Source organism: Neoarius graeffei, chromosome 2, assembly GCF_027579695.1.
Source record: "Neoarius graeffei isolate fNeoGra1 chromosome 2, fNeoGra1.pri, whole genome shotgun sequence".
NCBI classification, from domain to species: domain Eukaryota; kingdom Metazoa; phylum Chordata; class Actinopteri; order Siluriformes; family Ariidae; genus Neoarius; species Neoarius graeffei.
Window position 1 is genome coordinate 45658442 of NC_083570.1, and position 25043 is coordinate 45683484.

Consider the following 25043-nt stretch of genomic DNA (forward strand, 5'->3'; position numbering starts at 1 on the left):
TTTTATGCTTTTACATTTGAAGACACATAGAGGCGATTCTAGAGTCTGTTGTGGCCCCAAGCAAAAATTTCCAGGGGGCCCTTCTGACCAGTGTTCATCACCAATATCTCATCTCATTATCTGTAGCCGCTTTATCCTGTTCTACAGGGTCGCAGGCAAGCTGGAGCCTATCCCAGCTGACTACGGGCGAAAGGCGGGGTACACCCTGGACAAGTCGCCAGGTCATCACAGGGCTGACACACAGACAACCATTCACACTCACATTCACACCTACGCTCAATTTAGAGTCACCAGTTAACCTAACCTGCATGTCTTTGGACTGTGGGGGAAACCGGAGCACCCGGAGGAAACCCACGCGGACACGGGGAGAACATGCAAACTCCGCACAGAAAGGCCCTCGCCGGCCACGGGGCTCGAACCCGGACCTTAATTTTATGCTTTTACATTTGAAAACACATAGTCTGTCCTCTCCTCAGGCTCCCAAAGCCCATGGTACCGTACGACACTATACACTACAGCAATCCAGCACTCCGTGTGCTCATGTGGCATGACGTGATGGCGCACTCTGTAGTGCAGTAGTGCACGAGTGTGCGGATTGGGACGCGTCCTGAGTGAGTGTGCGCTCATGCGCGGAGCTGAGCTGAGGGGTGGGAGTGTCCAGCAGCAGCCCACACACACTCACACACTTAGACACTATATAAACCAGAGGCTCACGAATGAAATCCTGCGAAAAAGAATGGCCACTTTGGACAGCAGAAGGATAAATGGGTGATTTGTCACTTGAAGGACACCGTGCTGTTGGTGATCGAGTCCCTCTGTAGGTGTGTTGGAGGACCTTTTGCTTTTGACACACCGATGCGGGTTGTTCTCTGTCTCCTGCCTTAACACTCGATCCAGAGGACTCGTTTGTGCTCACTGTGCCTTTGGCGACTTTTGGGAGAGCTGGAGAACTCTAAAGCGACGCATACGCACACACAAGCGCGCGGCGTCATGAAGTTCAAACCCAACCAGACGAGAACATACGACGGTGAAGGGTTCAAGCAGCGAGCGGCGTGTCTGTGTTTCAGGAACGAGCGAGAGGACGAGGTACGACTCTCCGTCTCATCTCATCTCATCAATCCAATCTGGTCTGACATTTTCTCCAAAACAAGATCCCTGCACACAGCTCTGAAAACACAGCGAGGTGGTCAAATGCCATGCCATTTCATATCATATACCATACCATACCATACCATACCATGACATCATAGCACATCATATAATATAATATATCAGCCACGCCTACATCTAACCCCATAGATTCTGTTCACACACTGGTGGCATGCAGATGTTCCAGTTCAGTCTGGTTTAGTCTGGAGGTGAATGCAGTCCAGGTTAACAGGTTTTCAAAGTGGATGTTTCTAAAGCTTAACCCTTTTTTGTTTGTTTGTTTGTTTGAAAGCCAGATGAGATTTGTTCACTGCTCACACACCTCCATGTCTGCTCTGTTAAAAGTTCTGCTTTTCTGTATGCTTCAACAACAAACCCACCTTTTTCTCTTGGAGAGCAAAGATGGTACTTACAACAAGGCTGCACAATACATTGCGTGTGAATTATCGTGATATTACCATGATAGGGTGGCACGGTGGTGTAGTGGTTAGCGCTGTCGCTTCACAGCAGGAAGGTCCGGGTTCGAGCCCTGTGGCCGGCGAGGGCCTTTCTGTGCGGAGTTTGCATGTTCTCCCCGTGTCTGCGTGGGTTTCCTCCGGGTGCTCCGGTTTCCCCCACAGTCCAAAGACATGCAGGTTAGGTTAACTGGTGACTCTAAATTGACTGTAGGTGTGAATGTGAGTGTGAATGGTTGTCTGTGTCTATGTGTCAGCGCTGTGATGACCTGGCGACTTGTCCAGGGTGTACCCCGCCTTTCGCCCGTAGTCAGCTGGGATAGGCTCCAGCTTGCCTGCGACCCTGTAGAACAGGATAAAGCAGCTAGCGATAATGAGATGAGATTACCATGATAGGGTGGCACGGTGGTGTAGTGGTTAGCGCTGTCTCCTCACAGCAAGAAGGTCTGGGTTTGAGCCCCATGGCCGGCGAGGGCCTTTCTGTGTGGAGTTTGCATGTTCTCCCCGTGTCCGCGTGGGTTTCCTCCGGGTGCTCCGGTTTCCCCCACAGTCCAAAGACATGCAGGTTAGGTTAACTGGTGACTCTAAATTGACCGTAGGTGTGAATGTGAGTGTGAATGGTTGTCAGTGTCAGCCCTGTGATGACCTGGCGACTTGTCCAGGGTGTACCCCGCCTTTCACCCGTAGTCAGCTCGGATAGGCTCCAGCTTGCCTGTGACCTTGTAGAACAGGATAAAGCGGCTAGAGAGAATGAGATGAGATTACCATGATATTATATTATGATAATGTCAAGTCAAAGTCCCTTCCACACCAGGATCTGGTGTAGTGGTTAGCATGGTCGCCTCACAGCAAGAAGGTTCTGGGTTTGAACCCAGTGGCTGGCAATATGGGACGGCCTTGGACTGGGTGCCCTTGAGCGAGGCACCTAACTCCCACGTTAGCATGGCTGCCCGCTGCTCTGGGTATGTATGTGTGTGTTCATTGCTTCAGATGGGTTAAATGCAGAGAGGAAATTTCACAGGTGTGTGATGAATAAAGTCGTGCTTTCTTCTTTCCCAGGCAGTCTCCTGTCTCAGTACTAACCAGCTCTTTGAGGCGTATGGGTGCATCATCGATCTGTTTCGATCGCCCTTGGCCTCTCACCTATACAGCTAGGGTTACAGTGGGGGGCTAGTCCTCTGGTAACTGTGAGAGTTTAACTCCCCTACTCACATCTATATTGCAGCGTGCCTTGCCAGATGGTAGTAGGTACCATTTTTATTATGGTATCTACCCGACCATGAGTAGAACTCATTATCTCCCAGTCGAGAGGCGGACACGCTAACGGCTAGGCCAACTCGCGGGCGACATTATGATAAATTGAGATCAAATGAAATGGATCGTTTGTGACCATCCTGACCATTCTTTGATTTTCTTGCTGTTTATTTAATAACTTTGTTGTAATAATAATAATAATGAGGGTCAAATATTTCATCATGTTACATCAAATAACCAGGTAAGAATTAAAGGGGTTGAAAGTTAAAATCTTTGCTCAGAACCTTCTGATCCAGTGCCTTAACCTATTAGGAACACCTACACTACCGTTCAAAAGTTTGGGGTCACCCAGACAATTTTGTGTTTTCCATGAAAAGTCACACTTTTATTTCCCACCATAAGTTGTAAAATGAATAGAAAATATAGTCAAGACATTTTTCTGGCCATTTTGAGCATTTAATCGACCCCACAAATGTGATGCTCCAGAAACTCAATCTGCTCAAAGGAAGGTCAGTTTTATAGCTTCTCTAAAGAGCTCAACTGTTTTCAGCTGTGCTAACATGATTGTACAAGGGTTTTCTAATCATCCATTAGCCTTCTGAGGCAATGAGCAAACACATTGTACCATTAGAACACTGGAGTGAGAGTTGCTGGAAATGGGCCTCTATACACCTATGGAGATATTGCACCAAAAACCACACATTTGCAGCTAGAATAGTCATTTACCACATTAGCAATGTATACAGGGAGTGCAGAATTATTAGGCAAGTTGTATTTTTGAGGATTAGTTTTATTATTGAAAAACAACTATGTTCTTGATGAACCCAAAAGACTCATAAATATCAAAGCTGAGTATTTTTGGAAGTTGGAGTAGGGCTTTCTTAGTTTTAGCTATCTTAGGAGGATATCTGTGTGTGCAGGTGACTATAACTGTGCATAATTATTAGGCAACTTAACAAAAAACAAACATATACCCATTTCACTCATTTATTTTCACCAGGGAAACCAATATAACAACTCAACATTCACTAATATACATTGCTGGCATTCAAAAACAAAAAAAAACAAACCAGTGACTAATATAGCCGCCTTTCTTTACAAGGACACTCAAAAGCCTGCCATCCATGGATTTGGTCAGTGTTTTGATCTGTTTGCGATCAACATTGCGTGCAGCAGCAACCACAGCCTCCCAGACACTGTTCAGAGATGTGTACTGTTTCCCCTCCTTGTAGAGCTCACATTTGATGAGGGACCACAGGTTTTCTATGGGGTTCAGATCAGGTGAACAAGGAGGCCACGTCATTAATCTTTCTTCCTTTAGACCCTTTCTGGCCAGCCATGCTGTGGAGTACTTGGATGCGTGTGATGGAGCATTGTCCTGCATGAAAACCATGTTTTTCTTGAAGGATGCTGACTTCTTCCTGTACCACTGCTTGAAGAAGGTGTCTTCCAAAAACTGACAATAGGACTGGGAGTTGAGCTTGACGCCATCCTCAACCCGAAAAGGTCCCACAAGTTCATCTTTGATGATACCAGCCCATACCAGTACCCCACCTCCACCTTGCTGGCGTGTGAGTCGGACTGGAGCTCTCTGCCCTTTGCTGATCCAGCCACGAGCCCATCCATCTGGCCCATCAAGACTCACTCTCATTTCATCTGTCCATAAGACCTTAGAAAAATCAGTCTTGTGATACTTCTTGGCCCAGTCTTGACGTTTCATCTTGTGTGTCTTGTTCAGTGGTGGTCGTTTTTCAGCCTTTGTTACCTTGGCCGTGTCCCTGAGTATTGCACACCTTGTGCTTTTTGACACTCCAGTGATGTTGCAGCTCTGAAATATGGCAAAACTGGTGGCGAGTGGCATCTTGGCAGCTTCACGCTTGACTTTCCTCAGTTCACGGGCAGTTAGTTTGCGCCTTTTTTTTTTCAACGCGCTTCTTGCGACCCTGTTGACTATTTTGAATGAAGCGCTTGATTGTTCGATGGTCACGCTTCAAAAGCTGGGCAATTTTAAGAGTGCTCCATCCCTTTGCAATATATGTCACTATTTTTGACTTTTCTGAGTCCGTCAAATCCCTCTTCTGACCCATTTTGCCAAAGGAAAGGAAGTTGCCTAATAATTTTGCACACCTGATATAGGGTGTTGATGTCATTAGACCACACCCCTTTTCATTACAGAGATGCACATCACCTGGTATGCTTAATTGGTAGGAGGCTTTCAAGCCTATGCAGCTTGGAGTAGGCCAACATGCATAGAGAGGGTAATGTGGTCAACATACTCATTTGCCTAATAATTCTGCACTCCCTGTAGAGTGGATTTCTGATTAGTTTAAAGTGATCTTCATTGAAAAGAACAGTGCTTTTCTTTCAAAAATAAGGACATTTCAAAGTGACCCCAAACTTTTCAACGGTAGTGTATACACCTGCTGTCTTATGCAATTATGTAATCAGCCAATCCCTTGACAGCAGCACAATGCAGAAAATCATGCAGATACAACTCAAGAGCTTCAGTTAATGTTCACTTCAAACGTCAGAATGGGAAAAAATTGTGATCTCAAAGTGTGATTTTCACTGTGGCATGGGTGTTGGTTTGAGCCAGATGGACTGGTTTGAGTATTTCAGAAACTGCTGATCTCCTGAGGTTTTCACACACAACAGTCTCTAGAGTTTACACAGAACGGTGCGAAAAGCAAAAAACACAGAGTGAGTGAGTGACAGTTCTGTGGGTGGAAATGTCTTGTTGATAAGAGAAGTCAGAGGAAAATGGCCAGATTGGTTCAAGCTGCCAGGAAGGGTATAGTAACTCAGAGATGACTTCCAACCACGTGATCAAAATGTGCTACGTCATAAGTGTTCGCCATGATGGTGGAGATACAAAGCAACTAGGATGGCAGCCGCTGAAAACGTGTCTGAAAACGATGCTGAATTTTCTCAGTATTACCATGATTTGAACGGTCAAGCGAAGATTCGATACAAAGAAAAGATAGATATGTGTGATTTTTGACCCATATTATTTAAAAAAAGTCAGACTTTTCTGAAGATAAGACGCTTCTACTGACAATGGAGTACCCAGATATCGGATTCTATCTGGTTTGGCTGCCGAAGAATCAAGTCTGACCTTGGACGAAACATAGTCCATGTTCTGAGTGGGCGTCCAGTCTGGATTGTTTCTATCATATAATTTTGCTGGCGCTCCTAGAAGCGAAATGGTAATACACGTGTTAAAATTAGAACAACGACCAAGTGAACCACGACAAGAGAACACTAATTTTATAGCAGAATTCTAGCAACAGGAAATAAAATTCTTCCATGATATTATTGAGAGCTTTTTAATTTCACCGGAGATAAAATGATTACTGCGAACACGAGCTGTTTTGGTTTTAGCCTCTGTTAGATCAGCCCTGCCGATGTTGTTCATCTGTGCTCGTCTCCTCTCCGTACTAAGCCTCAGAGTTTCCTCGCCCTCTTTTCGAATCACGGACGCAATTCTAAAAAATTGGAACATGCCACGGTCACGAGTACTGTTATGACCACAACCATATACAGCACAAAGATATGGCATAGCTAAAAGAATGCTTAAAGCAGCGGAAAAACAAAGAGTCATGCATGCATGACTATGTTTCGTATGGAATGTCGCTTGACTGCGCATTTGTATATCCACCAACATGGCCGACATCCGGGTTTCTATTTTGCTTTGACGTCACTTGCAAGTCAGGGATAATTACTCTTTACAACTGTGGTGAGCAGAAAAGCATCTCAGCATGCAACAGCAGAAGACCACATTGGGTTCCACTCCTGCAGTCAAGAAAAGGAATCTTAGAATCAAGAACAAGTTCCTATTAAAGTGGCCGTTGAGTGTATGTATGTATGTATAACCTTATATCTGTATCAGTTCTGTTTTGCTTTTGGGAACCAAATCCATACATTAACCACTTTGACATGTTTGGTTCTCTTGCGTTTGGGTATCAGCACCTTTTTCCCGTCCACTAGTCAGGCTGCATGACTGATGAGGAAATCATCAACTGACTCGACTTCCAGTGCGAAACTCTTAAATTATGTCACATGATGATCTGCTGTCATCCTAAGTGAGGCTCTCAGGCCTGAGTGATGTTTCATATTATCTTATGACATTACTGATTGGAAGAACCCATGTGGAAGAAGTGCTGTGGGATCAACAGTGACTCATCAGGACCGGTGTGTGTGTGTGTGTGTGTGTGTGTATGTATCAGTTCAGATCTGGACTCCGGTCATTGCTGAATCACTCTGCTATGCTCGAACATAGAAGACATGGCTCCTTATTGCTCATGAATTCTCAGGTTACTCTTTCTGTTGTGAAGTGATCTGGGGCCAACTCTCTTTTCTCTTGATCATTCTGAGCTTAATTTCAACCCTGACCCAGAATCGTTTATCTGTGTATCTGTAGCTGTAGAACCAGAGAAGGCTAACAGTAGCTGCACTTTGTTTATAAGTGAAAAGAGAAAGCACAAGGGGTGAGGGATCAGTGGCAGCACTTAAACCTTGACGAGTACACAAAGGAGGTAAATAGCCGACTAATTGTATATCGGTTTACATTTACAGGCACTCAAAGCCTTATATATGCTTGTACATCTCAACAGAGTGATGCTTATTACACATCAGCTGAACTGAAAATCAGCTGTTATTATTATTATTTTTTTAGTGATTTATTTCACTACCTACAAGTGGTTTTAAAGCAGTGGGCATGTGCAGTCTTTGACTGCCGTGCAATGGAGTAGTAAGACATCTCCTTCCCTCCACAAGCCAAAGGTGGTGCCTTGACCAAGCACTAGCAACCCCTCGCTCCCTCGGTCAGGGTTACGACTGAAGACTGGACTCAGCAGACTGTGGGGAGCAGACCACCACCTAGTGGTTCAACGAGCAGGAAGGCGGATCCAGCAAAGCATTTGTGGAGCGCGATTAGGGCACAGGGCCACACGTAGAACACTGTTGGCCATCCACTGCATCCCAACCTAGCTCCAGCTGTCTTGATTCTGTCTTGTCCCTGGACCCAGTTAGATCGGGACGAGAGAGTGCACAACTCTCCCTCATTCTAATCCAAGCCACCCGCAAGTCCATCCATCCATCCATCCATTATCTGTAGCCGTTTATCCTATACAGGGTCGCAGGCAAGCTGGAGCCTATCCCAGCTGACTACAGGCGAAAGGCACCAGTTGACAAGTTGCCGGGTCATCGCAGGGCCAACACATAGAGACAAACAACCATTCACACTCTCATTCACACCTATGGTCAATTTAGGCCAAGTTTACATTAGACCGTATCTGTCTCGTTTTCTTCGCGGATGCACTGTCCGTTTACATTAAAACGCCGGGAAACGGGAATCCGCCAGGGTCCACGTATTCAATCCAGATCGTGTCTGGTCCGGTGCTGTGTAAACATTGAGAATACGCTGTGCTGAGCTCTAGCTGGTGTCGTCATTGGACAACGTCACTGTGACATCCACCTTCCTGATTCGCTGCCGTTGGTCATGTGACGCGACTGCTGAAAAACGGCGCGGACTTCCGCCTTGTATCACCTTTCATTAAAGAGTATAAAAGTATGAAAATACTGCAAATACTGATGCAAATACTGCCCATTGTGTAGTTATGATTGTCTTTAGGCTTGCCATCCTTCCACTTGCAAGTGGTAAGTGACACGCATGCCCGATATGCACTGAGATCACACACACAGCGGCTCAGTCCCGAATCACTGCTCGTGCACTTCACTCGCGCGCTCTGTGAGCTGCGCAGGGCCGGAGTGCGCACCCTCCAGAGGGCACTCGCTGTTCAGGGCGGAGTGATTTGGAGCGCAGGATGCCTGCGGAGCCGAGCGTATCCGTGTATTGGCGTTGCTGTGTGCACGCGAATCGTGTATTGGCATTGCTGTGTGCACGCTAATCGTTTTAAAAACGTTAATCTGATGATCCGCTGATACGGTCTAATGTAAACCCCACCTTAGAGCCACCAATTAGCCTAACCTGCATGTCTTTGGACTGCGGGGGGAAACCGGAACACCCAGAGGAAACCCACACAGACACAGGGAGAACATGCAAACTCCACAAAGAAAGGCCCTCGTCAGCCACTGGGCTCGAGCCCAGGACCTTCTTGCTGTGAAGCGACAGTGCTAACCACTACACCACGGTGCTGCCCCACCTGCAAGTCATGACTTCAAATTCAAGTCCTATGGCGATGGGCAAGTGGTGAAGCAGCAGGTGTGGAAACACTGGAAGCTGTAGTCATGAATCTGCACATGGGCAGCTCAGGGCATAGGGTCGCACTCTGCTGGATCGAAGCAGCAGGGGAGTCCCCTAGGTGTCTGAGCAGCCCTGTTTAGGATTTGCTCTACTCACCTCCATGGAGGAAGGGGCTAGAAAAGGTGCCCCAAACATAGCCTGCTTCACCTCACCCTGGCCAGCACACTGCAGCTGGTGGAGAGCCCACTCAGTGGTCAAAATACAACAAATAAGAAAATAAATAAGATAGTGAAGGTACTCAACCTTGACACGTGGAACGTGTGCACTCTACTGGGGACTGGACTTCCCAGCATTAACACTCTTCTGCAGAAAGCCCAAGCCAGATGGACCGGCTATGTTGTCAGAATATCTGTTGAGTGCCCAAACAGTTGTTGTATGAAGAGCTGTGCCAAGGCAAGCACTTATCTGGGGGGTAGAAGAAACGCTTCAAGGACAATCTCAAAGTGTCCCTCAAAACCTTAGAACTCGATCTCAACTCCTGGGAGTTGCTTGCTCAGGATCGTCCAGCATGGCGAGCAAAGCTCCCCGGTGGTGCACGTGTAGCAGAGATGAAATGCATCACTGAGGCCCAGAAGAAACGAGCTCCGCGGAAGGCTCGAACTATCGCCACCCCCCACTACGGCACATACTTGCACGTGCTCGACATATCAGCATACCTTCAAAGCCCGGATTGGCCTCTTCAGTCACCTCTGGACCCACAACCGCCGCCCATCAAATTGAAGTCATGGTCATCTTCAACCCCAAAGGACGAACATCACAAGTGGTTTAGATTCTCCCTGCACATCTGAATATTTTGCATATTGCATATCCATCCATTATCCATAACCGCTTATCCTGTGCAGGGTCGCGGGCAAGCTGGAGCCTATTCCAGCTGACTATGGGCGAGAGGCTGGGTACACCCTGGACAAGTCACCAGATCATCGCAGGATTGACACATAGAGAGAAACAACCATTCACATTCACACCTACGGTCAGTTTAGAGCCACCAATTAGCCTAACCTGCATGTCTTTGGACTGTGGGGGAAACTGGAGCACCCGGAGGAAACCCACACAGAAACTGGGAGAACATGCAAACTTCACACAGAAAGGCCCCTGTCGGCCATTGGGCTTGAACCCAGAACCTTCTTGCTGTGAGGCAACAGTGCTAACCACTACACCATGGTGACACCCCTGAGAGAATCTGTAAAGTAAAAACAAAAAACAAAAACATAGGCAAAGTATGTAGGCATCAGCTTGTCATCAGCTTCTTTACATGGATAAATAAATGTAGAAGGATTTGACTAAAATTGCAGAGTCCAGCATGTTCAGTGAAGGGTCACTTTGTATTCTGAATAGTGTGTGTGTGCTGATATGCAGATGTGCATGAGACAAAGTGGTGGAAAAACAGTCATTTACTGACACAGGGGCTAAAACATGTCGCCATACAAATCCTCCTATAATTAACATTATTGTTGTGGGTTTTTTAAATTTTTATTTATTTATTTAATTTATTTATATTTTTTACAATTCCACTGCTTGATGACTCTTTTTAGAACACAGAATAACTGCACATTATTCCTGTTTTGTAAACACTCATGGAAAAGTGAAGCACGATCTATCTCTCTCTCACACACACACACACACACACACACACACACACACACACACAGAGGCAGAAGTGTTTAGACACTCTCAGGCCTTGGCACGGCTTTCTTTGCTCCATTTACAGTTGGATTACATATACTCCCACTTTTTTCTTTAGCGTTTTCCTTTTATTCGAGCTTAATCACTACTTTTCAGCTGTATGCGTAGTTATCTGCGACTGCTCCACACTGGGAAAAGTCCTGAGGGTGAGGTACGGGGGGTGACGGGGGGCAGCGGAGGGCATCCAGGAATCATAGCAAGCATTTTGTGTGGTTTATTAGATTTTGTTACAGTGGAGGAAATCACAGACCAACATTATTCCAGCCCATGCTTGAAGGAATGCTAAAGTACTGTGAGCGTGAAAGGCATGTAAAAACTGATCCTAAAAATCTTACTGACATTTGCCACACAAAATGCCCTTGTCCTCACACATATATTTGATTCGGCTACGCCTGTAATGCCGCTTTTCCACTACCAACGCGGCTGAGCCGTGCCGTGCTGAGTCGGGCTGAGTCGAGCTGAGTCGAGCCGAGTGGGGCTGTTGGAGTTGCATTTCGACTACAACCGCGCTGAACCGTGCTGGCTGGAAGTGGGTGGACACATTGGGTGGAGTTAGCGAAAGTGGGTGGACGTCAGGTGATGTCGTTTGGCGGCGCAAACAGTGACATCAGTGAGCTTTTAAGCGGTAGTCTCACAACCCGGAGAGTAAACAATAAACATGGAGGACATGGAGTCGTTAGTGTTGCTGGTCTTGGTGCTGTGGCTTGTTGTCACCGACAACGCCAACAGATACTGGCAAGAGCGTATAGATGAGGCGAGGCGCATAAGGCTTCAGAAATTCTCGTAATTCGTAATTCTTCTTCTTCCGGGTTTGCGGTGTTTACAGATTCCAGCGTGCTCACGGGGCGTGTGTGGGCATGTGAGGACACTCCTCCTCACCAATCAGCGCGCAGGGGAGTGTCTCCTCACGCCCCTAGCCTCACTCGGCTCGGTTTGGCTCGCTTCAGCCCCACTCCAAAACCGTGCGAGTTTTGGGGGCTAAGCAGGGCTGAAGCGAGCTGAGTCGTGCTGCTTTTGGATAGTCGAAACGCGAGCCGTGTCCGGCTGAAGTGAGCTGAAGCGAGCTGAAAAAGGGTAGTGGAAAAGGGCCAGTACAGTACGTTCAACAGATCAGGGTTTTACATTAACTTTTTTGCTCACCGGCCACTGTGGCTAGTGGTTTTCCCGAGTCACTAGCCATTTAGCCTTTTCACTAGCCACAATTTTGTTGCCAGGAAATCGCAGTTTTTTCTTCACCATGATATGTTAAAATTTGGAAGGTCTAGATTTAATTATGAATGGCAGCGTATAATGTATCTCTACAGTAGCACTCGGTATTCAGTGCTGTTAAGGTAGCTCCCTATATGAAAACGTGCAACCAATTGAAACAAAAATATAAAGAGTATTCTGTTTATTGAACTCAAATTCAAGCCCCTTACAATATGAAATATCGTATAATATGAAAAATAACATTCAGTACAACTGAACTGAATCTAATATTAAAAGTCCAATTCAAAACATTTGATGTTTTGATTGCAAGTATTATGTGTATTATTATATATATTATGTATTATCTATTAATAGTGTGTGTGTGTGTGTGTGTGTGTGTGTGTGTGAGAACATGTGTAGAGAGAGACATTAAATGTCCTCATTACATTCATCATCAGATGAGTCTGAATGGTCCATGAAAAATGGTCTTCGTGACCTGAGGCTTCCAGCAGGCCACAAGTTGATAGCTGGGGTGGGATCAACTTCTTTACAATCGCGTTTCTAAACAGCAGCTCCATCCTCTCCAGCTCAGCTGACTTCATGACAGCCAGGGACTTGAAAGCAATGCTGTCCTGTAGTGACCAGCCGTCTTCGCCGGTTTTGATGTTATGCTACCGATGTGTGCATTTGACTTTTCATGGTCCTTTATAGTTCCGAGTTTAAAATTACTGGTGCCTGTCTTTGCCATACTTTCTACAGTCTTCGCAGTACAGGGTATTTTCAGTTTTGCTATGAACTAGCCAATCTCGCCCGAACTTCCATTTGCCATTGAACTGTCTTATCTTCCTATTAGCGTCTTGTTCATCTCCATGGCCGCAGCCAGCTCTGAGGCCCCCGCAGTCCGGACCTTGGTCATTTTTTAGGAGCTGAAAATACAACCCCGATTCCAAAAAAGTTGGGACAAAGTACAAATTGTAAATAAAAACGGAATGCAATAATTTACAAATCTCAAAAACTGATATTGTATTCTCAATAGAACATAGACAACATATCAAATGTCGAAAGTGAGACATTTTGAAATTTCATGCCAAATATTGGCTCATTTGAAATTTCATGACAGCAACACATCTCAAAGTTGGGACAGGGGCAATAAGAGGCTGGAAAAGTTCAAGGTACAAAAAAGGAACAGCTGGAGGACCAAATTGCAACTCATTAGGTCAATTGGCAATAGGTCATTAACATGACTGGATATAAAAAGAGCATCTTGGAGTGGCAGCGGCTCTCAGAAGTAAAGATGGGAAGAGGATCACCAATCCCCCTAATTCTGCACCGACAAATAGTGGAGCAATATCAGAAAGGAGTTTGACAGTGTAAAATTGCAAAGAGTTTGAACATATCATCATCTACAGTGCATAATATCATCAAAAGATTCAGAGAATCTGGAAGAATCTCTGTGCGTAAGGGTCAAGGCCAGAAAACCGTACTGGGTGCCCGTGATCTTCGGGCCCTTAGACGGCACTGCATCACATGCAGGAATGCTTCTGTATTGGAAATCTCAAAATGGGCTCAGGAATATTTCCAGAGAACATTATCTGTAAACACAATTCACCGTGCCATCCGCCGTTGCCAGCTAAAACTCTATAGTTCAAAGAAGAAGCCGTATCTAAACATGATCCAGAAGCGCAGACGTCTTCTCTGGGCCAAGGCTCATTTAAAATGGACTGTGGCAAAGTGGAAAACTGTTCTGTGGTCAGACGAATCAAAATTTGAAGTTCTTTATGGAAATCAGGGACGCCGTGTCATTCGGACTAAAGAGGAGAAGGACGACCCAAGTTGTTATCAGAGCTCAGTTCAGAAGCCTGCATCTCTGGTATGGGGTTGCATTCGTGCGTGTAGCATGGGCAGCTTACACATCTGGAAAGACACCATCAATGCTGAAAGGTATATCCAGGTTCTAGAGCAACATATGCTCCCATCCAGACGACGTCTCTTTCAGGGAAGACCTTGCATTTTCCAACATGACAATGCCAAACCACATACTGCATCAATTACAGCATCATGGCTGCGTAGAAGAAGGGTCCGGGTACTGAACTGGCCAGCCTGCAGTCCAGATCTTTCACCCATAGAAAACATTTGGCGCATCATAAAACGGAAGATACAACAAAAAGACCTAAGACAGTTGAGCAACTAGAATCCTACATTGGACAAGAATGAGTTAACATTCCTATCCCTAAACTTGAGCAACTTGTCTCCTCAGTCCCCAGACGTTTACAGACTGTTGTAAAGAGAAAAGGGGATGTCTCACAGTGGTAAACATGGCCTTGTCCCAACTTTTTTGAGATGTGTTGTCATGAAATTTAAAATCACCTAATTTTTCTCTTTAAATGATACATTTTCTCAGTTTAAACATTTGATATGTCATCTATGTTCTATTCTGAATAAAATATGGAATTTTGAAACTTCCACATCATTGCATTCCGTTTTCATTTACAATTTGTACTTTGTCCCAACTTTTTTGGAATCGGGGTTGTACATTTGTACGCTAAATATTCAACTGGATAAAAAATAAAGAATAACATTAAAATGTCTCCGTAAAAAGTGCATTGTTAATTATGTTAAATGCTGATTCTGTCGTGTGTGTGTGTGTGTGTGTGTGTGTGTGTGTGTTTGGTGCACACGGCTCTGAGACCAAGAACACAAAAACGAATGAGCGTGCGACTCGGGGGAGGAACGCAGTGCAGGAGACACGGGGTTTCCATGGTAACCATCAGCGCACTTTCATCAAGCTGTTCAATTTACATTTTCGAAGCAGCGCAGTTGTAGCCTACCTTGTTTGTCATTTTTAAAAATAAATCATTCGATAAGCCAAAGCAATAGAGTGGAAAGTTTCAACTTATGTTTGCCTTGGATAACTTTGCCTAAAACATGGTGTATTCTGATTTTTTTTTTTTTCCCCAGAATGTTTGTGTGTGTAGGTGTAACGGATGCCAGATTGTTAATGCATCTTAGTTCCATAGGCTACATGGTTCGGGTATCTTTTGTTCTCATTGCTTGGGCCAGATCAAACCATTAAACAAGCATAAATTATTCTTACTCTTGCCACATACATGATTTTTTTTCAAAACCGATGATATTCAGTTCAAACACCATTAAAAGTAATTTCAGGAATGGATCTCTTGTGTGACGTGTAATTCACCCCTCTCATTTAAATATGTAGAAAAATTTTCGGCGCGCGCTTTGCGCATCACGGACCTCGGTGATTTTAAAATGCTGCTCCGGCCCTGCTCATCTCTGCCCCTTTTTTCCTGAGCAGCAGGGTTTGAAACTCCAGCTATATGCCGCCACATAGTGCACTTGTCAGTCGTCAGCAACTTTGCTGCTTCGTTCATTAACCGCAGGTTACCGTATCATTGATTTTATCTGAGACGTTAACGAACGTTCTAAACAATTCTAACATGTTGTCAGAATGTTTATGCAGGTGCTCATGGGAGTTGTAGGCGCGTAATGTTACATTGCAATGCGTTTATTATATCAGATGCCTTCAGAGAAAACTACAATTAAAATATATTGTCATACCACAGAATAAACCACCCGCCAAAGTGGCTAGTGGGACTAAAGTTATTACCCGCCAAAGCCGAATTTTACCCACATTTGGCGGGTGGGCGGGTGCTAATGTAAAGCCCTGCAACAGACTGTATATAAAATACCACTTATGTGAGGTGTGTAACGATTCACTCTATTCTCAATTCATGATATTGGGTTCACAATACAATGTTCCCACAATATTTTTGAAAAAAAAAAAAAAGGAAGAAAGTTTTATTACCAAAAAAGGAACATTTATTTTCCTATTTGTCAACTTAATATTCCTTTTGTTAAATAAAAATTTTTCATTTTCTTAATAAACAACGGTAATTATTTACCCATATTTTATTAAAGGTTGGAGTAAAATATAATAACCTATTAACTAAAATATGCCTTTTATTAAACATGAAAAAAGATAATAGGCCTTTTCTTCATAAACTTTTATGAACATTTGTGCTACCTCTGTTTTTCTTCTCTTTTCTTTAGCTTTCAGCAGTTTGTAAAAATAGAGCTCTGATTTCTTATTAAATCTGTTTGTAGAATCAGTCACACAACAGCTCTTTCCCATTTTTAAATCTGATTTTTGTGTGTTTTTGCAGCATTAGAGCTGTGTTACTTCCTTCTTGGGTGAAGTCACGTGCATCCCCACGATTTAAATAATATTGGCTGGCTTTGAGTGGTCTATCAGATATATTCCATTCAGCTAGCATGATATTGAATGAGTTGAAGACGAGTATCATGCTAGCTGAATGGAATACATAAGGGCAATTCCATGTAAATGTCAACCTCACCATGCAAAAATAAAGCAACATGTAATACATCAAAACCACTCCCAGAGATATCACCTAGGCCTGTATTTTACAGATGTGAATAAGTTGAACCAATTTGTAACCAACCTAATGTGTCACTGTCAGTCTTTCTTTCTTATAATGTAAAACCCAAGCTAAAATCAACTTTGATCATGTACAATTCTATATTATTGCCACAAGCCACAGAAATGTATGCTAAAATCCACAAAACAGCAAAACAATAGCCATCCTAAATATTATTTAAGAACTTTGATAGTTTTAGCTGATATTTAGAGAGTTTTTCAAAGGGTTATGGTGGTTAAATTGCTGATTTTCTAAACATATGCCATGTCTATTTCAGACCTGCTCGACCACGAAAAAAGCCAGCCAATATTTTTTATTATTATTATTATAATACATACACACTCTTCATATCAGCATTCTCGATGGCTGACGCTAGCTTACCTATGACTCGGTGCTGTTAGCATGGCAGTCCAGTTAGCTTCTAGCTGGCGTGGCAATAGCATTAGCGAAGGCCGACGCTAACTTAGCTGCGACTTGGTGCTGTTAGCGTGGTAGTCCAGTTAGCTTTGACCCAGCATAGCAGTACCGTTAGCAAAGGCTGATGCTAGATTGCCCGCAACTCGGTGCTGTTAGTGTGGCAGTCTAATTACCTTCCAGCTGGTGTAGTGTTAGCGAAGGCCAATGCTAGCGCAGTCAAGCCGAATATTATTATTTATCCTGTGTACTTAGTTACTTTTAAAATCAATAACGGCATGACCTGGCAGACAAAATTCTCTCAAAGTCTTCCGTTTTTAACGAAGCAACCCTGGTGGCCATGTTTGTTTACAAATTGTCACTGTCACTCGCTGATGCAGAAGTTTTACATCTCCAAAGCGTGATCTTGTGTTGTCTTGACAACGTGCAGTATTATAACAATATTGCACACTCATTCTCCATTGGGGAGAGTGGTGTAATAGATGGAGGATAAGTGATATGATAACAATATTGCATGCCATCAATAAACACACTCGAAGGGAATAGCACACATTTTTTTATTCCATGGAAAAAGTGGCCCGTGTGTATAATAATGCACATTAATGGCACCCTCTGCTGTCTAAACAATGCAATTACAGTGAGGAAAAACTAAGATTACGATAAAAATTGCAATTAATTTTTTACGTCATCGATTCGAATCATCATAAACTTGTATCGCGATTTCTCGTTGCACAATACATTACATGCTTAATCAAGCCCACATTCCCTCCTCTGACAAAGAAGATTGTCAGATCATATGAGGTGACAGAGTTTTAAACAAAACAACAACAAAAAACATTTCTCCTAAACACACTGTTTATCACAAGCATTAGCATACTAGCTGGTGCTGATAACAAACTCGTACACACATACCTGTGTATGTAAGACAACATTTCTCATCTGATTTACTATGCGTTAAAGAAATCACCCCAGCGACTGGGAAGCTCATGTTTGGAAAGTGGGGAACGCAGGATTCAAGAACATGTGAGCTACGGAGAGCTGTGTGACTTTCACGGCACTAGCTAGCAGGAGAGTGTGAAATGGGCTCATTTTGTAATGACATATCAGCAGAGGTAGACAAAGTACCCAACTTCATTTCTTAAGTGAAAGTACAGATCCCACTGGTTAAATGTTACTCCGAAATAAGTGAAAGTTGTCCAGTCAAATTTTTACTTGAGTTAAAGTACTGAAGTACTCGCTTTTAACAATACTTAAGTATTAAAAGTACATTTTCTGTCAACGCATTGTTGTATTATTGCCACAATGCTTACAAAACCTAAATGCCTCTGAGCAACTGACTGGATTATTTTACGAATTCACAAAATGAACACATGCTGTGCCATCATAGTGTTTTAACATTAAGCTAGCTAGTCAGTGAAGCTCCACCTGACATGCTAGCAAACTCCCTTCAAACTCAAAATCATATTGGGTCGCTAACGTTACGAGAAAAGAAAGATTTCTACATTCTGTTTATTTGGCAAGATTATGCTAAAACATAAGTTAATGTTATTCATGTTAGCGTAACTGTTTTTATATGCTAACTAACAGTGTGCAAGTTAACTAGCTATGTGTTAATATTAGCTATGGACAAGGCTACGGTAACTTGGCGGGCAAATCCACAGAAAGTCATTTGATTAACCGGACTGCATAACCATGGGCGGATCTACCGGGGTGGCATAGGGTGGCAAATGCCACCCTAAACGAAAGCCTTGCCACCCCAGTTGGCAGCGACGAATTCAAAGAAAAATTACGGCCAATTTGGGGGCGGCACGGTGGTGTAGTGGTTAGCGCTGTCGCCTCACAGCAAGAAGGTCCTGGGTTCGAGCCCCGGGGCTGGCGAGGGCCTTTCTGTGCGGAGTTTGCATGTTCTCCCTGTGTCCGCGTGGGTTTCCTCCGGGTGCTCCGGTTTCCCCCACAGTCCAAAGACATGCAGGTTAAGTTAACTGGTGACTCTAAATTGAGCGTAGGTGTGAATGCGAGTGTGAATGGTTGTCTGTGTCTATGTGTCAGCCCTGTGATGACCTGGTGACTTGTCCAGGGTGTACCCCGCCTTTTGCCCGTAGTCAGCTGGGATAGGCTCCAGCTTGCCTGCGACCCTGTAGAAGGATAAAGCGGCTAGAGATAATGAGATGAGATGAGATTACGGCCAATTTACGTGCGCGAATTTCCAATGTCCGATTGCGGCGAATACAGCACGAGATAACGCCAGAGATTGGTTGTTTTGGAAAATTGAGAGGTGCGAAGCGAGGGAGCCAGGAGTCGCAAGGACAGGAGACACGGGAGGAACGAGGTAAAAGCTGATTAACTATCTATCAAGAAATTAAATTATAATGAATGAACAGTGCTAGCATAGTTAAACATGAGTTACATCAGACGAGGAGAGTACTAGACAGAAAAAAGGGGGAACAGGAGAGTCCTACCACACTCATGGAGTTCACTCAGTTTTTGGACCCATACCAAGATGATTTTTTTTTTTTTAAGTTGTTCAGGTTGTGTAAAATAGCGGTTGTCTTGCCTGTGAGCATCCTGTGAACGAAGTTTTTCATCTCTCAGGCTCATAAAGACTTATTTGCAGTCGACTATGACAGAAAGAGACTATCAAGTTTGGCTGTACTCAGCATTGAATCAAAGCGCACAAAAGCATTAGCTCTTGATAAATTTGTGAAGCGTTTTGCTGAGCAACATGGAAATCGCCGCATTCAGCTGTTGTAGGCATGACAAGTTCATGTTATGCTCACTGGTGAGCCTTTACAAAGCGTGAGAAAAAAAAAAACTATAAAATGTGACACTGGTGTAAATGGTTTAAATCATGCTGAACTTGAAGCAGTGTTGTTATTGTTGTTTTTTAGTGTCTGTTCTTTTGCATATACAGTATAAAACTGTCCAGAAACGGTATAGACCTCATCTGAGAATGTGTGTTCTTCGTGAACAATAAAAGCATGAGATTAAGTTTGTCTGTATGAGTTTGTAAATGGCAGCCCGTGCCCTTTTGTAGTGTGTACATACTATTTGTCATCAAACTGTGATAATTGTGATAAATTCAGTATATATACGTCTGTAATACGTTGCCACCCCTCAAAAATTCCTGCCCCCCTCTTGCCACCCCATAAATATTTTTCTAGATCCGCCCCTGTGCATAGCTGTTACAGCATTATCGCTAGCTCTAAAAGCACAGACAACTTGATTACAAGCTTTCTCTTGGAATAAAATGTTGAAATACCTCAATATGCTTCCGCAGGTTGGACAGCGAGTTTTTGTACAGCGTGATGTGGTTCGTTTTTAACAGACAAAGCAAACATTTAAAATCCAGGCATATTTCCAGTTGTTCATTTAGGTTGACACATGTGCTCCATGTGTGTGTCAGGTGCAAAAGGAAAATGACAAATTTGTATTTTAAATAATAGCTGTGTAGCACGGCATGACGAGGGGAAATTCTGGTCATGCAGGCTTTGGACAAATGGAAAATCCAAAACAAAAAAAAGTTTGTGGTGGGTTTTTTTTAACTACTGTGAGTTATAGGTAACAAACTAGCTAGAGGGAAAGAAAGGATGGTTTTGAAACCACTACCAGCTGTGAATGACTTGTGTGCATGTCTAAGTTATTCCATGAAATCGAGTAGTACATGAGCTGATAGCCGACGAGGTGCGTAGCTACTCACCTTGTCGGCTATCAGCTCATGTACCACTCGATTTCGTGGAATAGCTGTTTTATTCGGGCGGCACGGTGGTGTAGTGGTTAGCGCTGTCGCCTCACAGCAAGAAGGTCCGGGTTCGAGCCCCGTGGCCGGCGAGGGCCTTTCTGTGTGGAGTTTGCATGTTCTCCTTGTATCCACGTGGGTTTCCTCCGGGTGCTCCAGTTTCCCCCACAGTCCAAAGACATGCAGGTTAGGTTAACTGGTGACTCTAAATTGACCGTAGGTGTGAATGTGAGTGTGAATGGTTGTCTGTGTCTATGTGTCAGCCCTGTGATGACCTGGCGACTTGTCCAGGGTGTACCCCGCCTTTCGCCCGTAGTCAGCTGGGATAGGCTCCAGCTTGCCTGCGACCCTGTAGAACAGGATAAAGCGGCTAGAAATAATGAGATGAGAACTGTTTTATCCTATCCACATTCACTGGATTTTGAGAAATGGAGCATTTTTATTTTTTGCAAATTCGATCAATGAAAACTTGATACAAAATGTCCAACAAAATCATTTCCGCTTAGAATGTAAGCAACCCGGCGAAATGACAGTCGCAATTTGTGAAAAATGCCATCATAATGATTCTTGAAAAATTAAAAAAAGATGCATTCTAACCATCAAGTACTCCATATTTTGTAGATTTTTTTTTTTTGCATTTTTTTCGGGTTTACTACTTCTTCTTCAGGGTTTTTTGGCTGGCGGTTGGCAAACCAACCAACATGAAGGTGCATTACCGCCACCAACTGGGCTGGAGTATGGAACAGGAGATATTAAGGGGAGAAAAAAACTATTCTTTTAAATACTTCATAACAATTTTTGGGGATTTGTTTTCGAGTCAAGTTTTTATTTCATCCTCGGTTGGTTCAGCAAAACACTCTGCCATTTTGTTTTTCTCTACTCACGGTATATGAGCTGATAGCCTAGTAGTAGAGTAGCCAATCAGAGCGCGCAATTGCTCATCTTCAATGAATGTGGATAGAATAGTATAAATTATATTACCGTTCTGCTACATGTCAGGTTGGACGCTGTACTGTTCTTCAGAAACTGACCGAAACTGCAAACTTGGTTGGAAATTTCAGAAAAGTCACAGTTACAGTATTCGCTAAGCATGTGATGAGTTGGTCTTTCCCTAGTAACAAGCGCACTCCTTTGGCAGGTGTTGCTGGTGAGCAGCAGTCGTCATCCAGATCAGTGGATCGTTCCAGGGGGAGGAATGGAACCAGAGGAAGAGCCGTGCGGTGCAGCAGTGAGGGAGGTTTATGAAGAGGTGGGTTGTTATCATTTGAATACTAATCAGCTACAGCAAAAAGTATTCTTGGTTAGCAGCTTGTTATAAGGTCTTCTGTTTGTAAGAGTCAAACACAGGCTCAGTTTTGACCTTGGGCTCATTTCATTTAATTCGACTTTAATTATTACACTTCGGACACTTTTTACTGGTTAAATTCAGAACTGTATTTTTTAGCACTAACTAGGCTTTACTTTGGGGCATATACTTTCATTCACAATGGAACGATATTTAAGTGGAAGTTACCTTTTTTTTTTGCCTCCGACACAATCCTTTGCCCATCAAAAATGTCCTCTCCGGAAATTACACACCATACAATGAAGTTCTAAATTGTTTCTGAAGCAGAATGCTCTGTTGTTGCACAGTTAAAAAAAAAACAGGACTTGAAACAGATGTGAGACCTATTTTGCAGCAGAGCTTCACATGTGGTTGAAATGTGAATCTGTCAAAAAGTGTCCTCTCCAGAAAACCACAAGGATCGTCACCACTTCAGTTGTGATTACAATTACCAACATGTATAAACATCGCTGCACAGTACTCAAAAATTTTTACTTATCACATACATGAAGTTTTTCACTTTTGTATACCTTCCTCTTGTGGACTATAAGAAACGTGGTCAGTTTTAGAAATGCGCTGTATCCTGTCTTCTAACTACAAGTGACATGCCTAGTATATGACCTGTAGCACTGAAACTCTGCACAGTGAATTTCCATCTCAAAAGGTCATTTTTGGCAGTAGAAAAACACAAAAACCTGAGGTCTGATACTGTGGCCCTGAAAAGTAAAGTATCCCCTGATTGTGAAACAGCCCTGTTGATTTGATGTCACTTGCTGAACTCGGGGTTTGAACAGTGTTTGAGTGTTTTCTTTGGTTTTTCTTGGTTTTCTTTTAAACCATAGCCTGGCTTGAGTGTTCAAGCTAATCGGGAATTAGAGTTGAATTGAATGAATAATTCAATTTGTTAATCTGTTAAAGCTATACTGCCTTTCAGATTTTAAGTGTAGGTCATAAAAATTGTTTTCCCCAACACCCAATTATTTTTGTTTAGTGGACCAAAGACTACTGAATTCGAATCACAGACTCACAATTTTATTAGTTTTTTTTTTTTAATAGAACAATTAATGAATTTAGGGCCACATGGCCCTAAATTCTCTGCTATTTTTTTCCTGCTTCACCATGACCCAGTACAAGATACTATACTACTGTTCAAAAGTTTGGGGTCACTTTGAAATGTCCTTATTTTTGAAAGAAAAGCACTGTTCTTTTCAATGAAGATCACTTTAAACTAATCAGAAATCCACTCTATACATTGCTAATGTGGTAAATGACTATTCTAGCTGCAAATGTGTGGTTTTTGGTGCAATATCTCCATAGGTGTATAGAGGCCCATTTCCAGCAACTCTCACTCCAGTGTTCTAATGGTACAATGTGTTTGCTCATTGCCTCAGAAGGCTAATGGATGATTAGAAAACCCTTGTACAATCATGTTAGCACAGCTGAAAACAGTTTAGCTCTTTAGAGAAGCTATAAAACTGACCTTCCTTTGAGCAGATTGAGTTTCTGGAGCATCACATTTGTGGGGTCGATTAAATGCTCAAAATGGCCAGAAAAATGTCTCGACTATATTTTCTATTCATTTTACAACTTATGGTGGGAAATAAAAGTGTGACTTTTCATGGAAAACACAAAATTGTCTGGGTGACCCCAAACTTTTGAACGGTAGTGTACGTCATGCATCACATGGTGGGCTTTCCCTGTTTACGCAAGGCATTGTGGGATACAAATTTGAAACCAGAGAGAAAAATGCAGGATGTGTGTGTGTGTGTGTGAATGAAACGTGAAAGACCGACTACAGTAACGGAAAGTGAGAAGAAAAGACATTATGTTGCGAAGGAAAGGAAATGCAGGACCAAACTAATAAATATTGGCAGTCAGTGAGCACCTCGGTGTGATCAGCTGTTTGTTTAGCGACAGAATGATGTAACTGTCAATGCACGGTCACCAGTAAACCTGTAGATGGCATTAATGCAACACCTGGATGCCAGCTGCCGTAAAACCCAGAAGAAGTAAGAAAAGAAGGTAAACCTGCGCATACGGACTTCCTCTGTCTGCTTGACTGCACGAAGCGAGCAATTTCATGCACATTATTTGTTCGGGAATCCCCTCAAATTAAATAACTTCCCAGCCACAGAATGGCCCGATATTTTGTGAGATATTACAGAAATAAACGTGTATCACAATGACCAAATTTCCGAGGGAACTAAATTTCACCGATTTTGTGAAATCGAAAGGCCGTCTACTTTTAAGGGAGTACTGCTGATGAAATAATTTTGGAAATAGTGACCATGAAATTTGACACTGATATTTTAGTGATATTGACTCGGTAACTGTTTCAGACCATCCACCATTTAAACAAAAAAAAACATTAACCCTCTGGGGTCTGAGGGTATTTTCTGGCACTCTAATGATTTTGGCATGCTCTAGTGTTGTTGTCAATTTCAACAAATCTAAGCAGTATTTTCAAAGTCAGACTTTTTTGTATTCAGTACAAGTTCAGCTACAATAATATCTATGTACTGTGTATGTCATGATTATACTTTTTTTTTTTTTTTTTTTAAATGACAGATACATGAAGATGTTGTAATAAGCCGTTTTAGAACTGTGTTGGAATGTGCGAAAAAAACATGACCCTACTCACTGTGACAAGTCATATGACTGAAAATACTGCTTAGATTTGTTGAAATTGGCAACAGCATCAGAGCATGCCAAAATCATTAGAGTGCCAGAAAAAGACAAAGAAGAAAAGGGAGTAAACAAGTGACGGTGCGCGTTTTATTTACTCAGGAAGCATGCAAAGATTATGCACTACACCGCACGCATATCGACCGATATGCTCGTACGAAATGGAAGAAATATTTGCACTTACTCAAGTTGATCTTCGGCTGGATCGAGTCAAAGTTCAAAAAGGCGCCGCTTGTCATCAGTGTCACAGTTCTTAAAGTGCCATTCCACCATTGGATGTATTCTTTGGCATAAAATACAATATATTTTATGACAACATGACTAGACAGAGAAATCTTTTAGCTTCAAAATGATATATCAAACATTTTTTGACAACGACAAGTATATTAATTTTGCGACCAAAGTCACCTACCCTTTTAATTTCCGCGCGGTAGTG

General features: G+C 43.1%; 1 protein-coding gene across 2 annotated transcripts in view; it reads left to right on the forward strand.

Annotated features, from left to right (window-relative positions):
- Nucleotides 1-634: 634 nt before the first annotated feature.
- Nucleotides 635-25043, forward strand: part of nudt4b (nudix (nucleoside diphosphate linked moiety X)-type motif 4b) — a 33849-nt gene continuing 9440 nt past the window's right edge. Inside the window, exons 1-2 of one of the 2 annotated variants that reach the window (XM_060914313.1) lie at nucleotides 635-1086; nucleotides 21737-21847. In XM_060914313.1, coding sequence (XP_060770296.1) covers nucleotides 991-1086; nucleotides 21737-21847 — 207 coding nt within the window. In that variant the 5' untranslated portion in view covers nucleotides 635-990. Of the gene's footprint in view, nucleotides 1087-14733; nucleotides 14755-21736; nucleotides 21848-25043 lie in introns of those variants that run through there. The other variant, XM_060914315.1, reaches the window with a different exon arrangement.